Source organism: Taurulus bubalis (assembly GCF_910589615.1).
Source record: "Taurulus bubalis genome assembly, chromosome: 11".
In the NCBI taxonomy this organism is placed as follows: Eukaryota; Metazoa; Chordata; class Actinopteri; order Perciformes; family Cottidae; genus Taurulus; species Taurulus bubalis.
In genome coordinates, this window is record NC_136599.1 from 7,296,838 (window position 1) to 7,321,296 (window position 24,459).

The 24,459-nt window shown below is 38.8% G+C and overlaps 1 protein-coding gene across 1 annotated transcript in view; it reads left to right on the forward strand.

Moving 5' to 3' along the window:
* LOC306743919 (immunoglobulin-like and fibronectin type III domain-containing protein 1) overlaps positions 1-24,459 on the forward strand; it is a gene marked incomplete at both ends in the record, with an annotated part of 37,754 nt that overhangs the window by 12,055 nt on the left and 1,240 nt on the right. Inside the window, 24 exons of the mRNA XM_079226482.1 lie at positions 6,807-6,946; positions 7,451-7,557; positions 7,933-8,102; positions 9,696-9,968; positions 10,115-10,321; positions 11,344-11,472; positions 12,156-12,284; positions 13,026-13,211; positions 13,922-14,050; positions 14,818-14,946; positions 16,144-16,329; positions 16,839-16,967; positions 17,279-17,377; positions 17,933-18,057; positions 18,730-18,871; positions 19,005-19,298; positions 19,940-20,236; positions 22,086-22,265; positions 22,362-22,490; positions 22,591-22,899; positions 23,233-23,318; positions 23,453-23,645; positions 23,734-24,030; positions 24,102-24,428. Of these exons, the coding sequence (XP_079082608.1) occupies positions 6,807-6,946; positions 7,451-7,557; positions 7,933-8,102; positions 9,696-9,968; positions 10,115-10,321; positions 11,344-11,472; positions 12,156-12,284; positions 13,026-13,211; positions 13,922-14,050; positions 14,818-14,946; positions 16,144-16,329; positions 16,839-16,967; positions 17,279-17,377; positions 17,933-18,057; positions 18,730-18,871; positions 19,005-19,298; positions 19,940-20,236; positions 22,086-22,265; positions 22,362-22,490; positions 22,591-22,899; positions 23,233-23,318; positions 23,453-23,645; positions 23,734-24,030; positions 24,102-24,428 (4,392 nt within the window). The remainder of the gene's footprint in view (positions 1-6,806; positions 6,947-7,450; positions 7,558-7,932; positions 8,103-9,695; positions 9,969-10,114; positions 10,322-11,343; positions 11,473-12,155; positions 12,285-13,025; positions 13,212-13,921; positions 14,051-14,817; positions 14,947-16,143; positions 16,330-16,838; positions 16,968-17,278; positions 17,378-17,932; positions 18,058-18,729; positions 18,872-19,004; positions 19,299-19,939; positions 20,237-22,085; positions 22,266-22,361; positions 22,491-22,590; positions 22,900-23,232; positions 23,319-23,452; positions 23,646-23,733; positions 24,031-24,101; positions 24,429-24,459) is intronic.

Below are 24,459 nucleotides of genomic sequence, written 5' to 3' on the forward strand. Positions count from 1 at the left end.
CTCGCCACCAGCCAATAAATTACCATAGTTTTAGTAGCTCTTAATGCTGCACGTTTCCATCACATCCTGGGGTAACTAATTTATCTTTTGAAGTCATTTGCCTTTACTTTCACCAAGTAACACTCAACTTCACAGGAACTGAAAGCTCTAATCCCATGATGGCCAAACGTGTATGGTTTCTGTAATGTGGTATCTGGAAGATTCAGATACCAGACAAACCAAAAGGAACTCAGCAATCGTTTTCTTGTCAGCAACTGTTCTGTGAAAGATGAGCACGCTGTCATCAGTAATTAGTGCAGTAAGACGTACACTTCACCACTAACTTGTCATTGGTAGCCCTTCCCTCTGCCTCAGGCTATTCATCCCTCCTTACCTCATGCAGTGCCCACACCACCACCACCCACTCCCCCTTAATAATAACCCACCAGCTTTGAGCATCCATCTGCCTAAACAGAAGAAGCCTCTCTCTGACAGCCACTGTCTAGGCACAAGCTTGCAGGCAGCTAAATCAAACTTGTCTTCCCAAAGGATTTACTACCCAGTAAAGCCCAGACGGCAGCAAGTATATACCATCTATAAACCAGTCTCAGTGGGAGTGAGGACAAAGCTGTCGACAGGTAAACCACTCTTCCTCTGTTTGTTTGTGTTTGTGTGTGACCAAAGGGTGCATCCGGACCACGGGCCAGCCTTCATTTCTTCATGATATCCAGGTGGTTTACAGTAGTGCAACGGATCAGAAAACTCGGTTTGGATTGTGTCGCGGATCAGAGTCACGGATCGGATCGGCACCAAAGAGAAAAAAGGAGCAAAAATAACTGTTAGAGATCCCTGATCACGTTTTTTTTTGCCGCCGATAACAAAAGACAATCTTTGATGATACATATTGGCAGATACAGATCCCTTTGTTTGATTATTGGAGCTGGTCTACAAGGCTCCATCTGTCCCAAAAATAATTTAGTTGACTTTGTTATAGTCAACTATAGGTTGTTTTTTCTTTCTCTTAACGAAATACAATTTTGTATTTTTATGAATTAAAACAAATCTTGTCAGTTGTAATAAGATGCTAGTTGTGAAAAAGCGTCCTTCAAACAACTGGATTTCTTCAAATTTCTCACTAATACTACATTTTACGAGATTACATGTGAACACATCATGATAATGTTCTAATTTACCTTTGCCCAATACTAATTTGCCCTGAACAGAACCTGAACACATCATAATGTATCTCAATGGAACCTTTTTTTTGTTGGCCGTTAGCGATGCTGCTAATCTTACTAGCTCTTCATCTGTCTATTTAATAACGGATAGTTTCTTTATGAACTTTCTTACTAGAAAAGCATGAATACCAATGTCCTGATCGCATATTTTACTGAACAATTCTCAGTAAAACATTATTTTACACTGTGATGAATATCCTTAAACTGTGTAATTAATACATGGTTCACATGCGCGCCGCATCGTGATGGGGATCCATACGGATCACGGATCAGTGGTTAGTTTCACCGCTAGTTTACAGGATGCTCTTGAGAGGAATCAGGGGTTTCTATTTAGAGGAGTCTGGATCAAAGAGTCTTTGTTTGTTCGGTCCTGTTGGCGTGGTGGTGTATTAAAGACACTTCTATGCTTTAATTACCTTCTATTTTCCATCTGTGATTAAAAAAACACAAGCTAGTTTGACATTGGACGCAATTACCTTTGCACCTTTAAGTATAACCAGATTAACGAAATATTCAGCTGCAATAAGATACAATTACTCTCGCTGCATCTCAGCCCCCCGCTTCTGTCCCCATTTGTCAGGTTATCGTTTGATTTAACCATTGGTGTACTTTAAATACATTGATGCACCGAGAGCATTACATTCTGAGAATTTAACCTCTGAGAATTGAGTTATCAGAGCAGCCACGGCTATAATGCCTGGTGTAACCATATGAAGGTATTACAGGGTCACAGCTAACTATAGCTTGGGAGCTGAGCCCCATCAGTGTTGTGCATTCAATATGACTTGACCGCTCGATGACCACCTTCTTCATGTTTGGAAACCCTCGGTCCTGTCAAAAAAATCTTTACTTAAGTACATAAGAAGTATACAAAACATATGAAACAAATTCACGAGAGCTTTTGAGCTGCATTAACTTACTTTTTTCTTACATGGGGTATGTATTTCCCACTGCGTGTAATGCCCACAGGAACTAGCAAGCCTCGAGTCATCATAAACATAACAGGTTGACCTTTCTCCACATATTAGCCTCAAAGCATGGGTAGATACAGTCGGCCTAGCAGTTTTATTGTGATGCAACCTCCGACACAAGCGTGTAGTTATATCTGACTGTGGCAATATTTTAAGTAATTGAGGGTTTACAAGGTATTTCTTGCAGTCGTGTATAAAAAAAACTGAAGGCGACAAACATATCTCACTGTATCTCGCGTATGGGCTGTCAATGAATATATTTCGTTTCTGTTCCAGCGCAAGTGGTGTCTGTAAAATGAGAACCGGGCAACTCCACTCAAACACTATTTGATACCTTGGCAAGTGGCTGAATGAGGATTTGCGCTGATGAAGAACTATGAACTAAACTAAACTACATAAAGATCGGCCTTTCTAATTCTATTATTCGTGAAAATTATTACAATTCTTTTTTTTTATGTTGTGGAAAATATTAACAATATTATTTTTGAAAAAATATGGCAAATCTAGAGGAATATAAATGCAGAATGATAATATTCTAACAGAAGAAAAAAAAACAATGACTATGTTTATATGCACAAAATATCCAGTTTTTGACCATATTCAGAAAAGGACTATATTCAATATTTCAACTGTTGACATGCCCGATAAAAATAAATGGTGATGGCCGTGTGCTCTTTATGTCTAAAGTATGATCATAAAACCTGAATAATATTGGCATTTCACACAAGTCTTGATCAGAAAATCCCACATTTGGAAAAAGGCCTAATCAAAACAGAATATACAGTTTACATGAACTATATCTAATTTGGAATATTGTCATAATCAGAACAATAGTGGAATATTAGTGTGCATGCATGTACTGTATAGTTAGTGATGTCTAGTCGTATCTTTGGTGCTAATGTTTGTGTTTACTTTCTATTTGCAGGTCACCCTTTTGACAGTTAACGCTCGCCAAAATGTGGAAAAGAGGGAAGAACGCAGATTCCGCTCCCAACAGACGATGTAGAGTATTGCAATTCATCCTTCTTCTACACATCTCTGTTTCTCATGCTTATTCCTGTCCCATTGCACCGACTTAAGCAATAGTGAAGTAGTCTGGAGTCCATCTGTTGCCCATGTAGCCTTGTTGCTGCTAGCAGATTTAATTAATATTAAGATATGTAACGGTTCTAACTCATAAAGTTATGACATATAAACCCATACATTAGTATAAAGGACTGATGGCACTCCGTCTTCATCATGGGCCACCAGTAGTTTAACTAACAGAATTTAACAGATTTAATTTTGGATGCCCCCCAATTTTGGAAAAATAGGGAAAACTTAAATCTTTGGGTTGCTATGGAGTTTTCCTTGAGGTGTACAGGGACCTATTATTTCATATACATACACATGAAATTATCAAGTTGTTTATGAATGAAATATTCATTTGACTAAACTATTACACAGAAAATAAATGGATAAACAATAAAACAAAGTGAAATAAATTAATAAGGAATAGGATGAAGAATATTAATAACGATAAACTACAACTAAGCATGAAATGTGTGAGTTAGAATCAGTGACTCATTGATATCATTCACTGATTCATTTATGTCGTCGATTGACGTTTTACATTGAATTTAGTTCAAATGATTTAATGTTTTTTCTTCAGCGAATAAAAACAACCTTCAGTGACAAATTAATGAATCATATAACAATGAATATAAAAAAATACAAAAAGAACACATTGACAACATTGTCTATAACAGTATTTAGCAGTGAATATCTGGATTGAAAGCCTACATTAGTCTTTGGTGTGAGTAAACCAATTAATTAGCGTCTCATGAACACTAAACTGTGTGCAAGTGAATTTATCAGGAAAATGAGCTAATCCTGCCAAAACGTAGCATATTGCTGGAGTCAAAGAAGAACTGAGAAAGAGTCCAAAAGCACCGTTTTATTCATTGGAGATAAATACGTCAAGACAGTGGCTTTAAACACTTTGAAACATGAAGGTGATGTTTCATCAAATTGAGAAATGCTCAGGCTTTAACACTACCATATATAATTTTGTACATATATTGTTAATACCATGAATGTCTACTACCACCATCTTTGTTAAGTTTATATTCAGATGAAGGTATCAAAAAGGTATTCTACATCTACTGTGGGAAAAAATGGTTACTGCATGGTTCAATCTGGTCAGTTCAATTTTAGCAGCTAAAAAAAAACAGCTAACATTCAACAGGTCGACACACACACACACACTCACGCACACACACGCACACACACGCACACACACACACACACACACCAAATCAATGATAAAGTTTATGTTAAATGCAGAAACAAGAAGTCGTTTGCTAACAAGTTGACCACATCAACTAAAAAAGATGATACAAAGTCAATGTTGTGTTATAAACATAAACTCTTTTTTTAATTTTAAAAGATAATCATTGAAACAATACAGCTACAGTTTACACTGTATCTGTAAAACGCAATGGAATGTAAAAAAGAACTTCAACTTATTAAATGCATAAGAATTATGGAAGTTGGAGTTTACCCAACTGATGGGCACTTTACAAGCCAGTTAACTGAAGGTCTTCTCTGTCCGGCTTCAGTGATAAACTGAGGATGAGAAGAAAACATCCCAGGATTAAGGTTGCCTGCCTGCCGCCCTTTACTGCGACCCTCTCGCTGCTTCAGTTTATTCAGGCCTCTATGAGCTTTCCTTTTCCACATTATGACTGACTGGGTCACTTCCAGCCTCTCCGCCCGCTGTTTATTTCTCTCTCTCTCTCTCTCTCTCTCTCTCTCTCTCTCTCTCTCTCTCTCTCTCTCTCTCTCTCTCTCTCTCTCTCTCTCTCTCTCTCTCTACCTTTCAATCACATACACCGAGAAGTAAAAGGGTAAATACATTATTCACCTGGCTTGGATAATCATCAACATTTCCGCAAATATACGGAAAATGCCTGTAATTTCACAGAGGCAGCGATGTCCTATAGCCATAGCATAGCATAGCATAGCATAGCACTCGCTCATGTACCTTTAATTTTGTGTCATTTCTTTTCCTCCAGGTTTCTCACTCGTCCATCAATACATTCAGCGTTTCAATGAGGTGTCTGGCAGCAAGCCAGGTGAAATGAAATAGTTGTTTTGTTTTCTGGTAGAAAAACATAGAATGTCTCCTTGAACTGCTGTGCTGTTTGAATGCAACACTGAGCTATATCCATAGTATGAATAATGGAATTAATATTGAATAATACATCAGGTATTATTGAACGCTGTGTCCTGCCTTTGTGTGGATAACATTAAACATCTTTTTGCTGCCTTGCCAAATCAGTCGCCCTTGTTTTTTCAGGGTGGCGTTTCACCTATTTCAGTCCTTGTCATAATAACCTTTAATCTCTGGATTAATGCTGTTCTTCATTGACTCCGGTGTGATCCTCTATCTTTGCGCATCCAAAGCCTGATAAGGAAATGTTCAGCTGCAATGCCGGTGGGCAGAGGAATGTCATGCACTGCCGTTTGAAAAGCTTGAGCGAATAATTGTGTCGTGTTCTCATTTAACTTTGCGGGCACAGAGTGTTGACTTTGCATCAAAGAGCTGAAGCAATTAGTCAATAGTGAATAACCTCCAACTACTAATAAAAGTATATTTGTATTATCATTTGATATAAACACTCAATACTTGTAATCATTTGCTGCTTGTTATTGTAAGTGGAATACCTTTTGGATTTTGGACTGTTTGGGCATTTTATTGACTAAATGATTAATAGAGAATATACTTTGCAGATTAATAAATCATGAAAATAATGGTTATTTGGAGACATTATGTGCACATCTATACATGAGTTACTGTGAGAGATACACCGATATTCACAGTTAACATATAAAGCTACCAAGTTGACAAGAATCTACATATAAAGCAAACTGCATATATTTGAGATGTATAGTCCCCCATTGCGCAATGAGCTGGCACAATTGGGTGTAGCTGACACTTTTCAGGGCTCAATGGCTGTGAACTCAAATAACTACTATATTTCCATCCTTTATTGAGTATCGGAGGAGAAAAAGAAGAAAAAAAAGCCAATGTTTCTGTCAGCACATGTTGACGGAGCGACACCGGGAATACATTTGACGTTCCTGACATCTGCTGGTAGCAAGAAAATGTGTCCGCGTCGGCCTCCTTGAATATATCTGAATATATTTCAAATCCACTTTTGTTTGGTTTTTAATTTCAAGTTGGAAAGTACTATGCTCATAATGAACTTTCTTTTCATTATTATTTCTGCTGGCTTTGTGTAGCTGTCATCCGGATAAGATCAAAGACTCCTGGAGTAATGATCATGCAGTATGTAGTAAACATACCAGAGGGGAAAAGCGCCCCAGATATCCAGAATAAACCGATCCCGGAAACTATAAAGGAAGGTGGGTTTAATTATAACCAGCACTACAATGTATATATTTATGATTGTATACATTTTATTGTGACCTAAATGGAGATGTGTGAGAATGCATTACTAACTGATCAGAGAAAAGTTGATTGGTTGGGTTTCATTGCACTATTTTCTAATTATGAACCCAGACTGACAGTCATGATTTGAAAATAAAGATGCAATATTTCCACATATCCTAGGGAAAGTAGCCATTTTCAAAGTTGTGGTGACAGGGGATCCGAAACCAGAAGTGTCATGGAGAAGAGCTAAAGGGCCGATTACAGACAAGAACAAATTTCTGAGTAAATATGATGAATCAACAGGAGAGCATATATTAGAGGTGAGTGACTAAATGATTCCAGTAGCGGTGGGGGATGTAGCACAATATATATCACAACTTGTTTCAAGCACACATCTTAATAGAATTCTTTTACATGTTTTTTTTTATTATTTATTTTTAAAGTGTATAACAATAAAACTACATTAATTTAGCCATTAAAAAAAAGAAGATATCAACACAGCAAACCAAATTCTGTTCTGAATGTCACTTTTAAAAGCTGGTTCATTTCTTGCTCTCGTTATTTCCCTCTTTCAAAACATTGGTGAAGAACACCGGGAGCAAATGCCAGGAGTTGAGGATTCATTCAAACTATATTATGACTGGTGTGTTAACTGCATACCAAATTCATCAGAGCACACAAGGCCAAAGTAACTCAAAGTTACCATTAGTTTCTGCTCATGCTGAGTTTTTTTTATCACAGTAAAACAGTGTTATCTGTAAAATGTTAAAGAAATGCATGAGTTCAATATGTACATCGGATAACTTGCTTAATTGTTTTTCTAGATTATCAAAGTGTCTGGTGAGGAAACGGATACATACAAATGCTTTGCTGCCAACGAATATGGAAAAGCTGTCTGCACAACAACATTAAATGTGATTGAGGGTAAGAGGTGAAGCCATACAGTTCTAAACTGATTGAGAATATTGGTTTGATGTCAGGGAGTCGTAAGTCTCTAACTGGCATTGTAATTCCCTTCAACACTGCTTCTCATTTAAATGAAAGTTATTTGTGTGTTTTTAATCATTGCATAAAACAGTGTCGTTTTCCCCAAAGCGTTATCTCACTTCAACAGTATCGCTGTAAAAGACTAACAAACCTGAGCTGAATTTACTGCTTTCAGCTTCGAAAAATCCCTCAGACTTCAGAAAATTGCTGCGGAGAAGGTAAGAAAACATATATCATGATATTAAAATATGTGTGAGAATGTCATCATTTATTCTTATCTGGCCCAAAATATGTTTCAACATTTGCCTGATACCTTTAGTAAAGGACAGGAAAAAGCAGAAGGGGAAACCGATGAAAAATTCTGGGACGCAATGCTGAATGCCGACAAGAAAGACTACGAGCGCATCTGTAAAGAGTTTGGTGTCGCGGACTTACATTCGATTCTCCAGAAACTGGATGAGAAGAAGAAGGAGAGAGCGCAAAATAAGTGTAAGGTATGACAACGTACAGCGACAAAGAAGATGCACTTGAGCTAAATTATATTAGAGGACATCCGTTTAAAAAAATATTACTTTTACTGCTCATTCATTCTGAATCTCTCACTCCAAGATATTTCTGATTTCATCTCAATCAGCCGTTCCTATCTCTCGTCAATATCAGAAAACAGGTATTTATATAATAATAAAAAAGATGGCTGTGCCTTATTGGAGCTGGAAATTGAAGTTGATGAGATCAGCTGTTGAGCTTCAGCTGTTGAGTACTTTTTTTGTTGTATTACACTGAGGAGCAAATTCACAAAAGGATTGCACGGCTTTTGCTCGCTCTAAACCTGCACAAATGAGACAAAACTGTATAATTCTCAAGGCTCACGTAAATGGTGAAATGTGCCCTAACTGTGCTGCCAAGCAAAATGGCATCTCAGTGTTCCTGGGATATTTGCATTAGAATTATGTGATTTGCATCTATTTGGCACAAATTTTCCCCTTTATATGCAAATGAGCCGTATGCAAAAAAAAAACAGTCCAATTTTATTTTTAAAATACACGAAGACTGAATATATCACACGGTTATTTTTCAAATAAATTATTTCTTCCCTCTGCATCCACAAGAAAAAGGCAAATCAAAAGAAAAAAAAGCTCTCAGCTGCAAAACGTGTGCACACTGTAATATAATTAGTGCAATACCTTTGTGAATTGGACCTTGAGCCGGGGGAGATACTGGTTTCACATGATGTTGTGAATTTTTATTGAATATTAACCGCCCCACCATTGCATTGGAGTGTCATACTCAGAATACTGGGTGAGAAAAGTACGCATTATATATTGCCCTCAAAACTTCACACAGTGAAGAAGAAAAAAAGTGCCATGGCACACTGCATTCTGAGAACAATACCCTTATATGGAGTACCACAGGGATCAGTGTTTAGTCCTTTTTTTTAACTACTTATGTCATTTTATGTAAATATTATAAGTATCCTCTGTGCACTTGGTAGGATGGTGCAATTTCTTATGATGAAGATGGAACAGAGAATCACGGCCTTACGAGTGCTGGGAGGACGACAAATTCAAATATTAAGGGCTTGATGCAAAGATGCACGGGGCTCGATCAGGTGGATGAAGAGGTCAAGCTCCTCTTCACAGGGCTGAGCCTGACAGATGAAGAGACCACCCTTCTCTCTACTGAATTTAAACGTAAGTGCCGGGGCGGTGTTTGGGATCGAACGTTTAAAACAATCTGTCATGAGTGCATTTTAGAAGGTTCTGTAAAGCTCCATTTCTTGATGGAGAGATTACTGTTTTAAAGAAAGTTTGTGAGACAGCAGGGTATTTTTTAACAGTATACAAATATTTAAAATAAATTCCTGGAAAGTACATTATTTCCTCGATTAATCTGTAATGTCACTCCTTGCTTTAGCTTCAGATTTATGGAAAAGATGACAGTTTTATGAATATGTGTAGATTTGTCTGGTTCAGCAGTGATGCACACAAACACACACAGCGAGTATCTCTCCTATTCATTATAGTAGCTGTATGTTACTGAATGAACACATGGCTCATTGACTTCTTTGTGTTGCTTTTACAGTTTCCAGTGTGGACTTTGTTATCAAAATTCAGGAGCTTAAAGCTGAAGAAAGAGAGGATGCCCTCTTTGCGTGCGTCCTAACACACCCAGTACCTAAGATCACATGGCTGGGCAAGGGCAGCGCCTTGACAGATGGAGAGAAATACAGCATAACTGTGTCAGAACACAAACTGATCCACCGACTGCTGATCAAAGACTGCAACCTGCTGGACAAAGGCATCTATTCAGCTGTAGCTGGCATTGCGTCCTGCAGTGCCTGGCTGGTTGTTCAAGGTAGCACCCAACGCTATAAAGCGGCGATAACCAATTTTTCAGCATGTGCTGAAGTGATCCTAATTGCTGCCATAGTTATGAGTTATGATTTCCACAAATATAAGGTGAATTATGTGTCACTTATGTTGTATTTCATACCCTCGAAGCTGACAGTGACCCTGCATCTGCCGCACTGACGAGAACTCGTAAAACGACTTTGGCAAGTGGAGCAACGATCGACCTTGAGAGGGTGGCCAAAGAGCAACAAATAAAAAACCGAGAGGGGATGGAGAAGATTTTAGCAGCAGTAAAAGCGAGACACAGAGAAGGACAAGTGGAGGAAGGGAAGTCCTTCACCACAAGTGGAAGAGATGGTGAAAGAAAGGCAGCCACTGGACGTGGGAAAAAAAGCAGAGCAAAAACCGATGCCCTGTATGAACAAACAGGGAGAAAAGAGAAAGTCAAGAACAAAAACTCAAGAGGAAAAGGCACAGGAACTAAATTGGATGCTTCAGGGTGTGTAACACAAGCAGGAGAGCAACTTACGGGCGCCCTTAAGAACAAAAAACGCATCAGATCTGGTCAAATGGATTTTGACAAGGTAACAGGTAAAGTCGATCTATGCCGAACAATTCATTTCCACCGTCGGCGCTGCAGTGAGTAGACGCTGGTGGTTAACGTGTTGTTTATGATCAAAGCATGCAGACTTGCAGGCTAATTTTCTTGTAGTATATAATAATCTTATTATAAGAGAGTGGATTTATTTAGAACATAATTGGTACTCAGCTAAAATATTGTTGTATCAGCAGTTTACCACCTAAATCAGCATCTCATTGTTTTGGGCCTAACTTTCTGTTCACCAAAGATTCATTTGAGGCCTTTCAAGTTGTAATCAATAGCTTTTAAATTACAGCTGTAAATTGAAAAGGCCGACCAGGCAATGCAAACATATTATGAGAGTGGTGTAGTCAAGAGAGTTTCCACACAACACACCTGATCCACAGCACTCTGACAGGTTAAGTACCGACAGAAGAAATAGTCTGAATTAATGCTGCGATGCCTCTGTAGTCGAGTCTAAGGAGATATAAATATTTGCATGTATGGCTTTTATTTGAGGCTGATGTTACAGACCCAAGCAAAAGCAATTAACTGAAAGCTCTTCAATCATTTGAAGTGTACAAGACTTGAGTGAGCATCTGGAACATTGCAAACAGGACTATTTTCTCTTTAATTCGGTGTAATGTAGTTTTAAATATTATTGAAATCCACCCCGCTGGTGAAGAAATTGTGCTTCTTTTAATAATGAACTTGTGAAGTAGCATGGTGACACAAAAACATCTGGCACAGAGTTCTTGGTCGATAACTCAGTCTGTAGTCATTGTTGCTCTGCTTCTAGGGCAAGATCCAAATGAACTAGCAAGTGACGATGAAGCAAGTGAAAATGATGAGAGTGAGGACTCGACAGGCCAACACAAGCATTCAAGCACTTCAAAGAAAAGCAAGAAGCTAAAGAAATCTGTCAACGGTAAGAGGCCACAAGTGGTGCATTACCACAATGAAGTGTAGTCTGGGGATATGGTCAGAAAATAAAACATTTTGATCGTTTGCTCCATGAAGAAGTTGATAGTGTTCCACAAATTGTTCTTTTATAAGAAAAAGGAGTGTTAGTCGCTCATAAACTTCTATACTCCTGTTGTTTAAAGGCAGAAATAGTTGTTCTAGCATCATCGCTCTGGTTTTCTAGCATGTATGAGTAGTGTGTTTAAATTATTTAATTTTTGCTAAAGTAAACCTTCACATGTAAGATCAGCAGTGAAGACTGTGAGGGAGCCTGGTTCAGAGACGGCAAAAAGGTTAGTCGTGAAGGTTAAACTCATAGTTTTCTTGCATACTATACAGGTGTCTGTCAAGGAGAAAATTATGTATTTAGTTATTATGATTGTTAATCCTCAAGACCGTATTTCAAAGAGAGAGCAATAATAAAAGATTCTTCAATCATTCAAAGTGTACAAGACTGAGTGAGCATCTAGAACATTGCAAACAGGACTATTTGCTCTTTAATTCGGTATAATATAGTTTGCTCCACTGGTGGAGAAATTGTGGTTGTTTTAATAATGAACTTGTGAAGGAGCATGGTGACACAAAAACATCTGGCACAGAGTTCTTGGGTGTTAACTCAGTCTGTAGTCATTGTTGCTCTTCTTCTAGGGAATGATCCAAATGAACTAGCAAGTGATGATGAAGCAAGTGAAAGTGAAGAGAGTGAGGACTCGACTGGTCAGCACAAGCATTCAAGCAGTTCAAAGAAAAGCAAGAAGCTAAAGAAAGCTGTCAATGGTAAGAGGCCACAAGTGATGCATTACCACATGGAGGTGTAGTCAAGGTAAATGGACAGATAATAAAACATTTTGATCATGGTTATTTCCATGGCGGACGGCGGAAATGATAACTGTTTGCATGGAGATAAGCCACGCTCCCTCTCCAACGCAAATGACGCGACTATGTAGACTGTAATACAGGTGTATAATACAGGTGTATAATGTCAGGTGCATGCAACGTTTATTACAGTGTTGGTCAGTTTGTCTGCTTGACAATCACATTTTGCTGCAATAAAAAGGATTGAAGTGAGATGTACACACTGAAAACTTTATCGTATTAGATCAAATATGTTGCCAAAGTTTTCCTTTAGAGACAATTTGCGGTTGAAAAGTAGTAAATCGCAATACTCAATATATCGCAGTATCGTGATTATATCACAATATCGTGATAATATCGCAATATTGTGATAATACTGTATTGTGACTTAAATATCGTGATAATATCATATTGTGGGACCTCTGGTGATTCTCACCCCTAATGTACAAGACTGAGTGAGTATCTAAAACAATGCAAACAGGACTATCTTCTCTTTAATTTGGTGTAATGTCTTTTAAATGTTATTGAAATTCACCCCACTGGTGGAGAAATTGTGCTTTTTTTAATAATGGACTTGTGAAGTAGCATGGTGACACAAAAACATCTGCTACAGAATTCTTGGATCGATAACTCAGTCTGTAGTCATTGTTGCTCTGCTTCTAGGGCAAGATCCAAATGAACTAGCAAGTGACGATGAAGCAAGTGAAAGTGATGAGAGTGAGGACTCGACTGGTCAGCACAAGCATTCAAGCAGTTCAAAGAAAAGCGAGAAGATGAAAAAGAAAGCTGGCCAGCACAAACATTCAAGCAGTTCAAAGAAAAGCAAGAAGCTAAAGAAATCTGTCAAAGGTAAGAGATCACAAGTGGTGCATTACCACATGGAGGTGTAGTCTGGGGATATGGTGAGAAAATAAAGCATTTTGATCTTTTGCTCCATGAAGAAGTTGATAGTGTTCCACAAATTGTTCTTTTATGAGAATAAGGAGAGGTAGTCGCTCATAAACTTCTATACTTTTGTTGTGTAAAGGCAGAAATAGTAGTTCTAGCTTTATCACTCAGATTTTCTAGCATGTACGAGTAGTGTGTTTATAGGATTTCATTTTAGCTAAAGCAACCCTTCACATGTAAGCTCAGCAGTGAAGACTGTGAGGGAGCCTGGTTCAGAGACGGTAAAAAGGTTAGTCGTGACGGTCAAACTCGTAATTTTCTTGCATACTATACAGGTGTCTGTCAAGGAGGAAATTATATATTTAGTTATTATGATTGTTTATACTCAAGACCGTATTTCAAAGAGAGCAACAATAAAAGATTCTTAAATCTTTCAAAGTGTACAAGACTGAGGGAGCATCTGGAACCATGAAGAGAAACAGAAACAGGACTATTTTCTCTTTAATTCTGTATAATATAGTTTTAAATGTTATTGAAATCCATCCCAGTGGTGGGGAAATTGTGCTTTGTTTTAATAATGAACTTGTGAAGGAGCATGGTGACACAAAAACAACTGGCACAGAGTTCTTGGTCGATAACTCAGTCTGTAGTCATTGTTGCTCTGCTTCTAGGGCAAGATCCAAATGAACTAGCAAGTGACGATGAAGCAAGTGAAAGTGATGAGAGTGAGGACTCGACTGGTCAGCACAAGCATTCAAGCAGTTCAAAGAAAAGCAAGAAGCTAAAGAAAGCTGTCAACGGTAAGAGGCCACAAGTGGAGCATTACCACTAGTGGTCTAGTCAAGGTAAATGGACAGATAATAAAACATTTTGATCATGGTTATTTCCATGGAGGACAGCGGAAATGATAACTGTTTGCACGGAGATAAGCCACGCTCCCTCTCCAACGCAAAAGACGTGACTATGTAGACTGTAATACAGGTGTATGATACAGGTCTATAATACAGGTGTATAATACAGGTGTATAATGTCAGGTGCATGCAACGTTTATTACAGTGTTGGTCAGTTTGTCTGCTTGACAATCACATTTTGCTGCAATAAAAAGGATTGAAGTGAGATGTAGAGACTCAAAATGTTATTGAATAAGATCAAATATGTTGCCAAAATTTTCCTTTAGAGACAATTTGCAGTTGAAAAGTAATACATCGCAATCCTCAATATATCGCAGTATCGTGATAATATCGCAATATTGTGATATTATCGCAATATTGTCATAATATCGTATCGTGACTTAAGTATCGTGATAATATCATATCGTGGGACCTATGGTGATTCTCACCCCTAGTGTACAAGACTGAGTGAGCATCTGGAACATTGCAAACAGGACAATTTTTCCTTTAAATCTGTGTAATGTAGTTTTAAATGTTATTGAAATTCACCCCACTGGTGGAGAAATTGTGCTTTGTTTTAATAATGAACTTGTGAAGTACCATGGTGACACAAAAACATCTGGCATAGAGTTCTTGGTCGATAACTCAGTCTGTAGTCATTGTTGCTCTACTTCCAGGGCAAGATCCAAATGAACTAGCAAGTGACGATGAAGCAAGTGAAAGTGAAGAGAGTGAGGACTCGACTGGTCAGCACAAGCATTCAAGCAGTTCAAAGAAAAGCAAGAAGCTAAAGAAATCTGTCAACGGTAAGAGGCCACAAGTGGTGCATTACCACATGGAAGTGTAGTCAAGGTAAATGGTCAGAAAATAAAACATTTTGATCGTTTGCTCCATGAAGAAGTTGATAGTGTTCCACAAATTGTTCTTTTATAAGAATAAGGAGATTTAGTTGCTCATAAACGTGTATACCTTTGCTGTGTAAATGCAGAAATAGTTGTTCTAGCTTTATCACTCTGGTTTTCTAGCATGTTTGTGTAGTGTGTTTTAATGATTTCATTTTAGCTAAAGTAAACCTTCACATGTATATTCACCAGTGAAGACTGTGAGGGAGCCTGGTTCAGAGACAGCAAAAAAGATAGTCGTAAAGGTCAAACTCGTAATTTTCTTGCATACTATCCAGGTGTCTGTCAAGGAGGAAATTATGTATTTAGTTATTATGATTGTTAATACTCAAGACCGTATTTCAAAGAGAGAGCAATAATAAAAGATTCTTAAATTTTTTTAAGTGTACAAGACTGAGTGAACATATAGAACCCTGAAAACAGGACTATTTTCTCTTTAATTCGGTATAATATAGTTTTTGTTATTGAAATCCACACCACTGGTGGGGAAATTGTGCTTTGTTTTAATAATGAACTTGTGAAGTAGCATGGTGACACAAAAACATCTGGCACAGAGTTCTTGGTCGATAACTCAGTCTGTAGTCACTGTTTTAAGAAGGTGGCGACATGGAAATGTAGTCTACTGTAAATGGACAGAAAACAAAACATTTTGATCATGGTTATTTCCATGGCGGATGGCGGAAATGATAACGAGGCAATTTGCGGTTGGAAAAAGGTAATACATCGCAATACTCAATATATCGCAAAACTCAATATATCACAGTATCGTGATAATATCGCAGTATCGTGATAATATCGCAATATCGTGATAATATCGCATTGTGAGTTAAGTATCGTGATAATATCATATCGTGGGACCTCTGGTGATTCTCACCCCTAGTGTACAAGACTGAGTGAGCATCTAGAACATTGCAAACAGGACTATCTTCTCTTTAATTCGGTGTAATGTCTTTTAAATGTTGTTGAAATTCACCCCACTGGTGGAGAAATTGTGTTTTTTTTAATAATGGACTTGTGAAGTAGCATGGTGACACAAAAACATCTGCTACAGAATTCTTGGATCGATAACTCAGTCTGTAGTCATTGTTGCTCTGCTTCTAGGGCAAGATCCAAATGAACTAGCAAGTGACGATGAAGCAAGTGAAAGTGATGAGAGTGAGGACTCCACTGGTCAGCACAAGCATTCAAGCAGTTCAAAGAAAAGCGAGAAGCTGAAAAAGAAAGCTGGCCAGCACAAACATTCAAGCAGTTCAAAGAAAAGCAAGAAGCTAAAGAAATCTGTCAAAGGTAAGAGATCACAAGTGGTGCATTACCACATGGAGGTGTAGTCTGGGGATATGGTCAGAAAATAAAACATTTTGATCTTTTGCTCCATGAAGAAGTTGATTGTGTTCCACAAATTGTTCTTTTATAAGAATAAGGAGATTGAGTCGCTCATAAACTTCTATACTCCTGTTGTCTAATGGCAATAGTTGTTCTAGCATCATCGCTCTGGTTTTCTAGCATGTATGAGTAGTGTGTTTAAATTATTTCATTTTAGCTAAAGTAAACCTTCACATGTAAGATCAGCAGTGAAGACTGTGAGGGAGCCTGGTTCAGAGACGGTAAAAAGGTTAGTCGTGAAGGTCAAACTCATAATTTTCTTGCATACTATACAGGTGTCTGTCAAGGAGAAAATTATATATGTTGCTATGTTTTAATAATGAACTCATGAAGTAGCATGGTGACACAAAAACATCTGGCATAGAGTTCTTGGGCGATAACTCAGTCTGTAGTCATTGTTGCTCTACTTTCAGGGCAAGATCCAAATGAACTAGCAAGTGACGATGAAGCAAGTGAAAGTGAAGAGAGTGAGGACTCGACTGGTCAGCACAAGCATTCAAGCAGTTCAAAGAAAAGCAAGAAGCTAAAGAAAGCTGTCAATGGTAAGAAGCATTTGATATTGTTCCACAAATTGTTGTTTTATAAGAATAAGAAAAGCTAGTGCCTCATAAACTTTTATACTTTTGTAGTTGTTCTAGCTTCATCACTTTGGTTTTCTGTTTGATTTCTAGCATGTACGCATAGTTTGTTTTAATGATTTCATTTTATCTTAAGTAACCCTACATGCTGTTTAACTCATTATTGATAACATTATATGTACACCTTTTTCAGACTCTCACTTATAATTGTCTACATTTTAAACAAATGAAAAATTGAAAAATTCATGGTTGAATAATCTGATATTTTTCAAAAGGGGAAAGTGAGTATGACGAGACTGAAGATGCGGCTGGCAGAGCTACACACTCAAGGCGTAAAAAAAGACAAGGACCACTGATCGAAGATGTGATGATTGGTAAGTAACCTAAAAGGTGGCATGACAGAATCAGAGGAAGAGGCTCCAACTGGATGAGTCTGTTGATCCAGTATTCAAAAACCCACATACTGTACCTGCTGGTGACATGTATGACTTCTCATGGTGACAATTTTAAAGGAAGTATTAGTATTCATAGTATGTTTACCTTTATATGCATATAATCTGTATCTACTCATGAGATTGTTTGTATTGTATTGTAACTGAAGAGTTTGGAACTGCAGGCAGACTAAAAGCTCCTTAAAAGATAATCATTATGTATAACCATATAGCTGTGTAGCCTGCTACTTTGGCACGGCAGGGATTGTTTGGCATCTTCATTTGGATGATATGAGTGTTCCTGATAGATTCTTTTTTTTTGCTACAGGGAGTTGAAAACAATACACATTAAATAACCAAAAGTATGTTTTGAAAATAGCTTTTGTTTAAATATTTCATTGTGTGTTTTTTTTCATAGAAAAAAACAGATCTGCTTTTTAATGCAAGTAAAAAATAAATCTGTGTGCGTGTGTGTGTGTGTGTGTGTGTGTGTGTTAGATCCAGGAGTTCACTTCATCTGTGGTTTGTCTGATGTCAGTGCCATCATCAATGAGCCTGCTGAGTTCACATGTAAGCTCAGCAGTGAAGACTGCGAGGGAGCCTGGTTCAGAGACGGCAAAAAGGTTAGTCACGAAGGTCAAACTCGTAATTTTTCTTGCGTACAATATAGGTGTCTGTCAAGAAGGAAATTACATATTTAGTTATTATGATTGTTAATACTCAAGACCGTACTTTAAAGAGAAGAGCAATAATTCAAGGATGGTTACTGTGTGGTTGCTAAACTACTAAAATACCCACAGCATGTCGTGCCTACATTAATTGCCATGGTTGACGAAACCCTTATTATCAGGCGGTCTGGGTTCAGTTGTTTAGTCTGCAGCAGAGTTCATGTTTTTCACACCAGCATTGTTATGGATGAACACAGCTGAGTTAACTGGTTAACTGCAACGAATCGGGCCAGGGACTTTCGTTGGATTTAACCCCCCTCTTTCTTTCCTCACATTTCCTGTCCATCTCTTTACTGTGCACTCAGAAATAAAGGCAAATATGCCCAAAAAATGTATTAGTATTTTCCTGATAGAAGTAACTGGAAATTACCACAGGTTTCAAAAACTATGAGGGACATACCGCAAACATTTGGCAAAAGTGTCTATACTTTGAGCGTATTTGGTTGACACAACAGAGCCGGACAGGAAGCCCTTTTGGCCATGCAATGTTTCTGATTTGAATAGTGAATTAACAGTTGTTGCTTGCATTTCTTATTATTATCATCTGTCTGCATCTTTTCCTATCAGATATCCCCAGATGACAATTTCAGTGTGACTAAAGACGGTGCGATCCATAAATTAGTCATAATCAGGTGCGAGGAAGAGCACTCTGGGAAATACCGCTTTGAGGCAGATGGTCGTAAAACAGAGGCAATGATCAATGTCAAAGGTTTGAGAATTTGTCATGATATCAATAATGATTTGATATTATCCAGTATAGCTGGTCAACCAAAACAATATATATTAACAGCCACCGAACAGAATTAAATCACAGCTAAATACCAATTGGCCCGTTTTCGTAGATCCCCCAAGGTTTGGCCACGAAGACCTCAGTGCTTTCACCGAGCCTGTGACAGTTAAAGTGGGGCACAACGCCATCTTCAAACTGCATTTTGTTGGACATGAACCCATAAAGATGAAGTGGTACAGAGAGGGAGAAGAGCTCCTCGATGACAACAACACAAAGATAGAGAAATCTGCAAGTCACAGCCGCTTGTTGCTGAGCAGGTGCCAGAGAAAGGACATGGGAGAGATCAAGATTAAGCTCAAGAACGAACATGGCTTCATCGAGGCAATTTCACAGTTAATTGTGCTTGGTGAGTGAACGAAGGACAATGAAGAAATTCAATACAGGAAATGATCTTATCACGAGCTTAATTCTTTTTTTATGCTCAATATAACTCAACAATAAAAAGGTCAGTCAATTAAAAGGGAATAACTCATCATCCAATTCCTTCAATAGAAAATCTAATCTTACCAGATGCCCAAAAGAGATGAGTTGTGCAGCAAGTTGTGTAGTAAGAAGTGTGTTGCTGTAAGATCTTAAGAACAGCCAACAGCAGTGTCATTAAACGCTTCACAGCTCATCCACATAGCCTAATTGTAAAAAGCAGGCCAGTCTTTTCTCTATCATATGAAAAGAGGGGCACTGAGCCCATCTGTGCCTGGACAGATTTCGGTACTTATTTTCCAACTGCAGCTCGTTTTTGTTCTACTTGAAGAAGAATCCCAGTTGGGGATAATGTGACAGGTTAAAGATGTGTTTTTATTATACATTTCAGTGCTTGACAGAAGTTATTATGTTGAAACCTCTGCTACATCTGCCATCGCTGCCAGCATCACGACTGTCAGATTTTACCGGTATTATCTCTCAAGGAAAATGTTGTTTCCCCCCCGGTATAATAGCAGCATTCACTCTGACTTTCAAGTTTTAACTGTCACTTTTTTGATGTTTCAGACAAACCCACTTCACCTCTAGGTCCTGCAGAGGTAATGGAGAGCTCAGCTATCTGTATTGAATTTAAGTGGAGGCCGCCGAAGGATGATGGCGGCTCACCAGTGATTAACTACACGATTGAGCGACAACAGGTGGGACGAAACACCTGGAAGAAAATAGGGGAAATCCCAGGTGTGCCCAGCTACCGCGATACAGACGTGGACCACGGCCGGAAATATTGTTACCGTATCCGGGCAGTTACTGCCGAGGGTACAAGTGAAGTGATGGAGACCGATGATATGCAAGCCGGCACACTCGGTGAGCCAAACTAGTACTTTTGTGGTATCTGTCTGTCAGATCGATGATACACTGCACCCACTAAGCTTTCACTTTTTTATCACTTTATCTATCTAACACTGTCATTGCCAAGTGACAAAAAGTCCTCCAACGCCTATTCTTCTCTTGGAATTACCTGTATCCAAAATTCCCCCACAATACCAAACTGACACTTGCTTTGACTGTCACACGTCAAAGCAATACAAACATACTAAGGTCACGATACATATCTTTCTACAGTAAGTTACTTAAAGTAAATACTGTAATGATGTGGCTAGCATAACTACTTATGACGATGACAGATCCTAAGTGCCCAAAATAAGATAAAATAAAATAATCCTTTATTAGTGGGGAAATTGCCGGATTATAATCCAATGTAATGAATGTTACATTTCTTAGCAAGTGTAGTAGTGTATAACTATATGAACTAATGTATTCATATAGTTATACACTACTACACTTGCTAAGAAATGTAACATCGTGTTTAGTTCAACTAAACACTAGCATACTAATGATCCCAAATATAAACATATCATCATCTAAAAATGTAAGCTAGCTAGCCCACTGTAGTAACATAATGCATTCTATGTTAGTAGTTATTACTACACATGAACTACTACTAATACTAATACATTAAAAATGAACAAAGAGAACAAACAATATGATGGAATTAGTCCGTTTTTACCCTTTGTGTTAAAGCTATTTTTTATTTGATTTTAGCACTAAGCTAGGTTAATTAATTAACTAAGGGATCGTAGCGCTAGTTAGCTACAGAGCTAACATAAATTAGCCTAAGCTAGCTCAGCAACTTGTTTGTTGTTTGACAGTTCATCCCACCACACATTTCTAGATTCCTCAAAGACAGTTATTGTAACCTGCGACGAAATGGTCGGTCTTCTGCTCAGTAAAATACAAGTATTTCCAAAGTTCTGGGTGCTTCTAACGGCCAGCCAGCCCTGAGTATGGGTGCGGTTCCACTTTATAACCAAACAGACAGGTGTGGCTTCTGTCAAATAGGGCCGTGTGCAAAAGACAAAGCCAAACGTCAGCAGTGACTGGTGAAGACATCTCTCACATGGTCGAGCATTACTGAATCCGACTGGAAAAGGTGACGTCACTGCTGGAACTTCCACGCTGCTAATGTCCCTCCGTCCATCATCAATCTGATTATTCACACCTGTGCCTCTCCCACTGTGACGTGTCAAAATGTGTCTATTTGAGCCTCAGTTGATGTAGTGTCATTACTGCCGCCGGCTGTGCTCCATTACTTCTGAGACTACACTGTTTGCCACTGGTCTGTTGTCTCTTACACAGCATGGAGGCTATGGTGGACTTATGAGGAATGAAACACAAGTAAAGTCAGTCTGTCTTTCTATGAGATGGTAAATAATTAATAATAATAATAATAATAATCATCATTAGTTATATTCAAGTCAAATAGTTAGTTTTTCTTTCTGATCAGCAGCCCCAAACCCTAAAATATTATTTAATGTATGACTAAGACAAAAGCTGCAAAGTCTTACACTTGTTGACTAATTTATTTACTCAATTGACATGCTGATCATTTCAGCACTTTGCTGATAATAACAACTATAACAAGAGTAATAAACTGTATTTTTCTAAAAGCAAAAGATTTACCTGGAGTGTAAATCAGCACAAAACACTGCACACATGTCAGAGCAGTTTTCTTCATTTGTAACATGCCATGTTATAAAGTATCTTGGTGATTCTTGTTCATCAATACTGCTACTGAAATAATTTAAGTTTAAAAAAAGATAGTCCAGTATTTCTGACTACAACCTTTACAGGATTTTTTTTCCGTATATTTCAGCTTTTCCTGGCCCTCCAGCACTTCCGAAGATTGTCAGTGCCTACGACGACTGCATCAACGTTTCCTGGGCTTCACCGAATAAGACAGGAGGTTCCCGTATCCTGGGCTATATTTTAGAGAAACGCAAGAAGGGGAGTAATCTGTGGACCGTTGTAAATGCCATGGACGAACTAATAAAAGGTCTGTCTTTTTTATTTCACTCTCTTTCAATCTGATGGCATTGAAGACCACAGAACTGATGTTTTGATGTTGTTATTTCTCTGAAATTACTTCCAGAGAAGAAGTATGCAGTGAAAGATGTCGTGGCAAGAATGGAATATGAATTCAGAGTCACTGCCATAAACCTCTCAGGAATTGGTGAATTCAGCAGCCCCTCAGAGTTTGTTTTTGCACGGGATCCAAAGAGTAAGTGTTGCAATCTTAAATAAATCATATTCATAAAATGATTGAATATATATGAATTCCAATCATTCATCTTTCTGTGATATTTGTAATTGACCCCCAGAGCCTCCTGGTAGAGTTACAAACCTGAAGGTGACAGATTCTTCCTACACCCACTTGGTCCTGACTTGGACCAAACCGGAGGATAAACCAGAGATACAGGATGAAGCGAAGGGATATTTTGTTGAGATCCGACCTGCAGAGTGTCTTGAATGGTCCCGCTGCAATACCACGCTCATCATCACGACTTCCTTCAGCGTGAAAGGCCTCAAGTCCATGGAGATGTACTGGGTGAGAGTAATTGCGACAAATGACGGAGGAGAGAGTGCCCCTGAGGAGCTGGCCAACTATGTCCTTGCAATGCCTTCACCTGGTATGTCAATATGTCAAAAGAAATGAAGAAAACAAAGTAATATGCTGCTGGAACTTTCCAAAGTCCATTCTGGTTCTTATCAGTATACCATTACGCTCTTAATATTCATAATTTCCTAATGCTTCTATTCATGATATGTTTAGTTTTGTATGTTAACAGAAATATGTTCAAGGTACTGCATCACTGACCATTCATCTCTTATTCTTACAAATCAATACCTGTATTTATTCTCTATTTATTAGAGCTTTTTTTCCCCCCACTATGTAAGAACCTTGTCAAGTTAGATATTTTTCAGAAAGCGCTTGCTGTCATTGCTTTTGCTCATTATTCTAGTGAGGCCAAAGTTCACAAACCACAAGATGAAGAGCTTCATGGTGGTGAGGGCAGGGAACTCTGTTAGGATCACAGTGAACTTTGAGGTGAGATTTAAACTTTAGGTTTAATTATCGGCAACACACTGAGGCAAACCGGGGTTTGGAGGGAAATCAAAAGGCTGCTACATTCGGGCCTGAAATATTCAAGACAAGACATTACTAATGTTCTTTTTTTACAGGCCTCCCCTCGGCCACATATTATGTGGCTGAAGGACAACGTACCAGTGGCCAAACGGGTCACAGTCAGTAACTCTGACGGGACATCCCAGCTGCTGATCCCCTCGTCTGAGCGCTCCGATACGGGCATCTACTCCATTTTGGTGAAAAACCTAGCAGGACAGGAGACGTTCAGTACAGAGGTCAGGGTCACAGGTAAAACTGAAATTAAGATGCACATTTTCTTTTTGCTACATCGACGTTCAAGCTGTGGATGAGCCAGTAAAAATGATTGTGGTTACAGATGATCCAAAGCCTCCCGGACCGGTGGAGCTGGAGGAAAACGTGCCCGGCACAGTGACGGTGATCTGGGAGCCTTCTCCTGATGAGAAGCGCGACGACCGCCTCAACTACACGGTGTCCAAACTGGACTCGACCAAACGCACATGGACAACAGTGGCTGAGAAACTCTTCAATAACAAGTTCACAGTCTGCAACATCATGCACGGGAGGGAATATCACTTCCGGGTGTATGCCCAAAACGACATGGGCGTATCTGCGCCGTCAGAGTCACCAATCTGTGGGAGGGAGAAGAAGAAAGGTGCGTTTGTGGAGCTCAATTGTGACATCTTCAAGGGAAAATGTAATCTTACTGTTTCTCTTTCCTCGTAGAAAAATGTGTGGTGAGCGTACCGACCAGAAAGGACTGTGATTTGCGATGCGCTCCAACCTTCATCGTACCTTTGAAGCTTCACACTGCACCAAAAGGCTATGAATGCTATATGAGCTGTGCGGTGAAGGGAAACCCCAGACCTCGCATCACGTGGTACCGCAATCACGTCAGCCTCAACACCGATACCAACTATCACATCTCCAACACCTGCGGAGTTTGCTCCATGTTGATTCTCCGCGTGGGCCCCAGAGACATGGGGGAGTACAGCATCTCTGCAGAGAGCAGCCTCGGGCGGGCCGAGTGCTCCACCGTCCTCAGTGTCAGAGGTGAGAGAGAAACACTCCTGTACTTTAATTC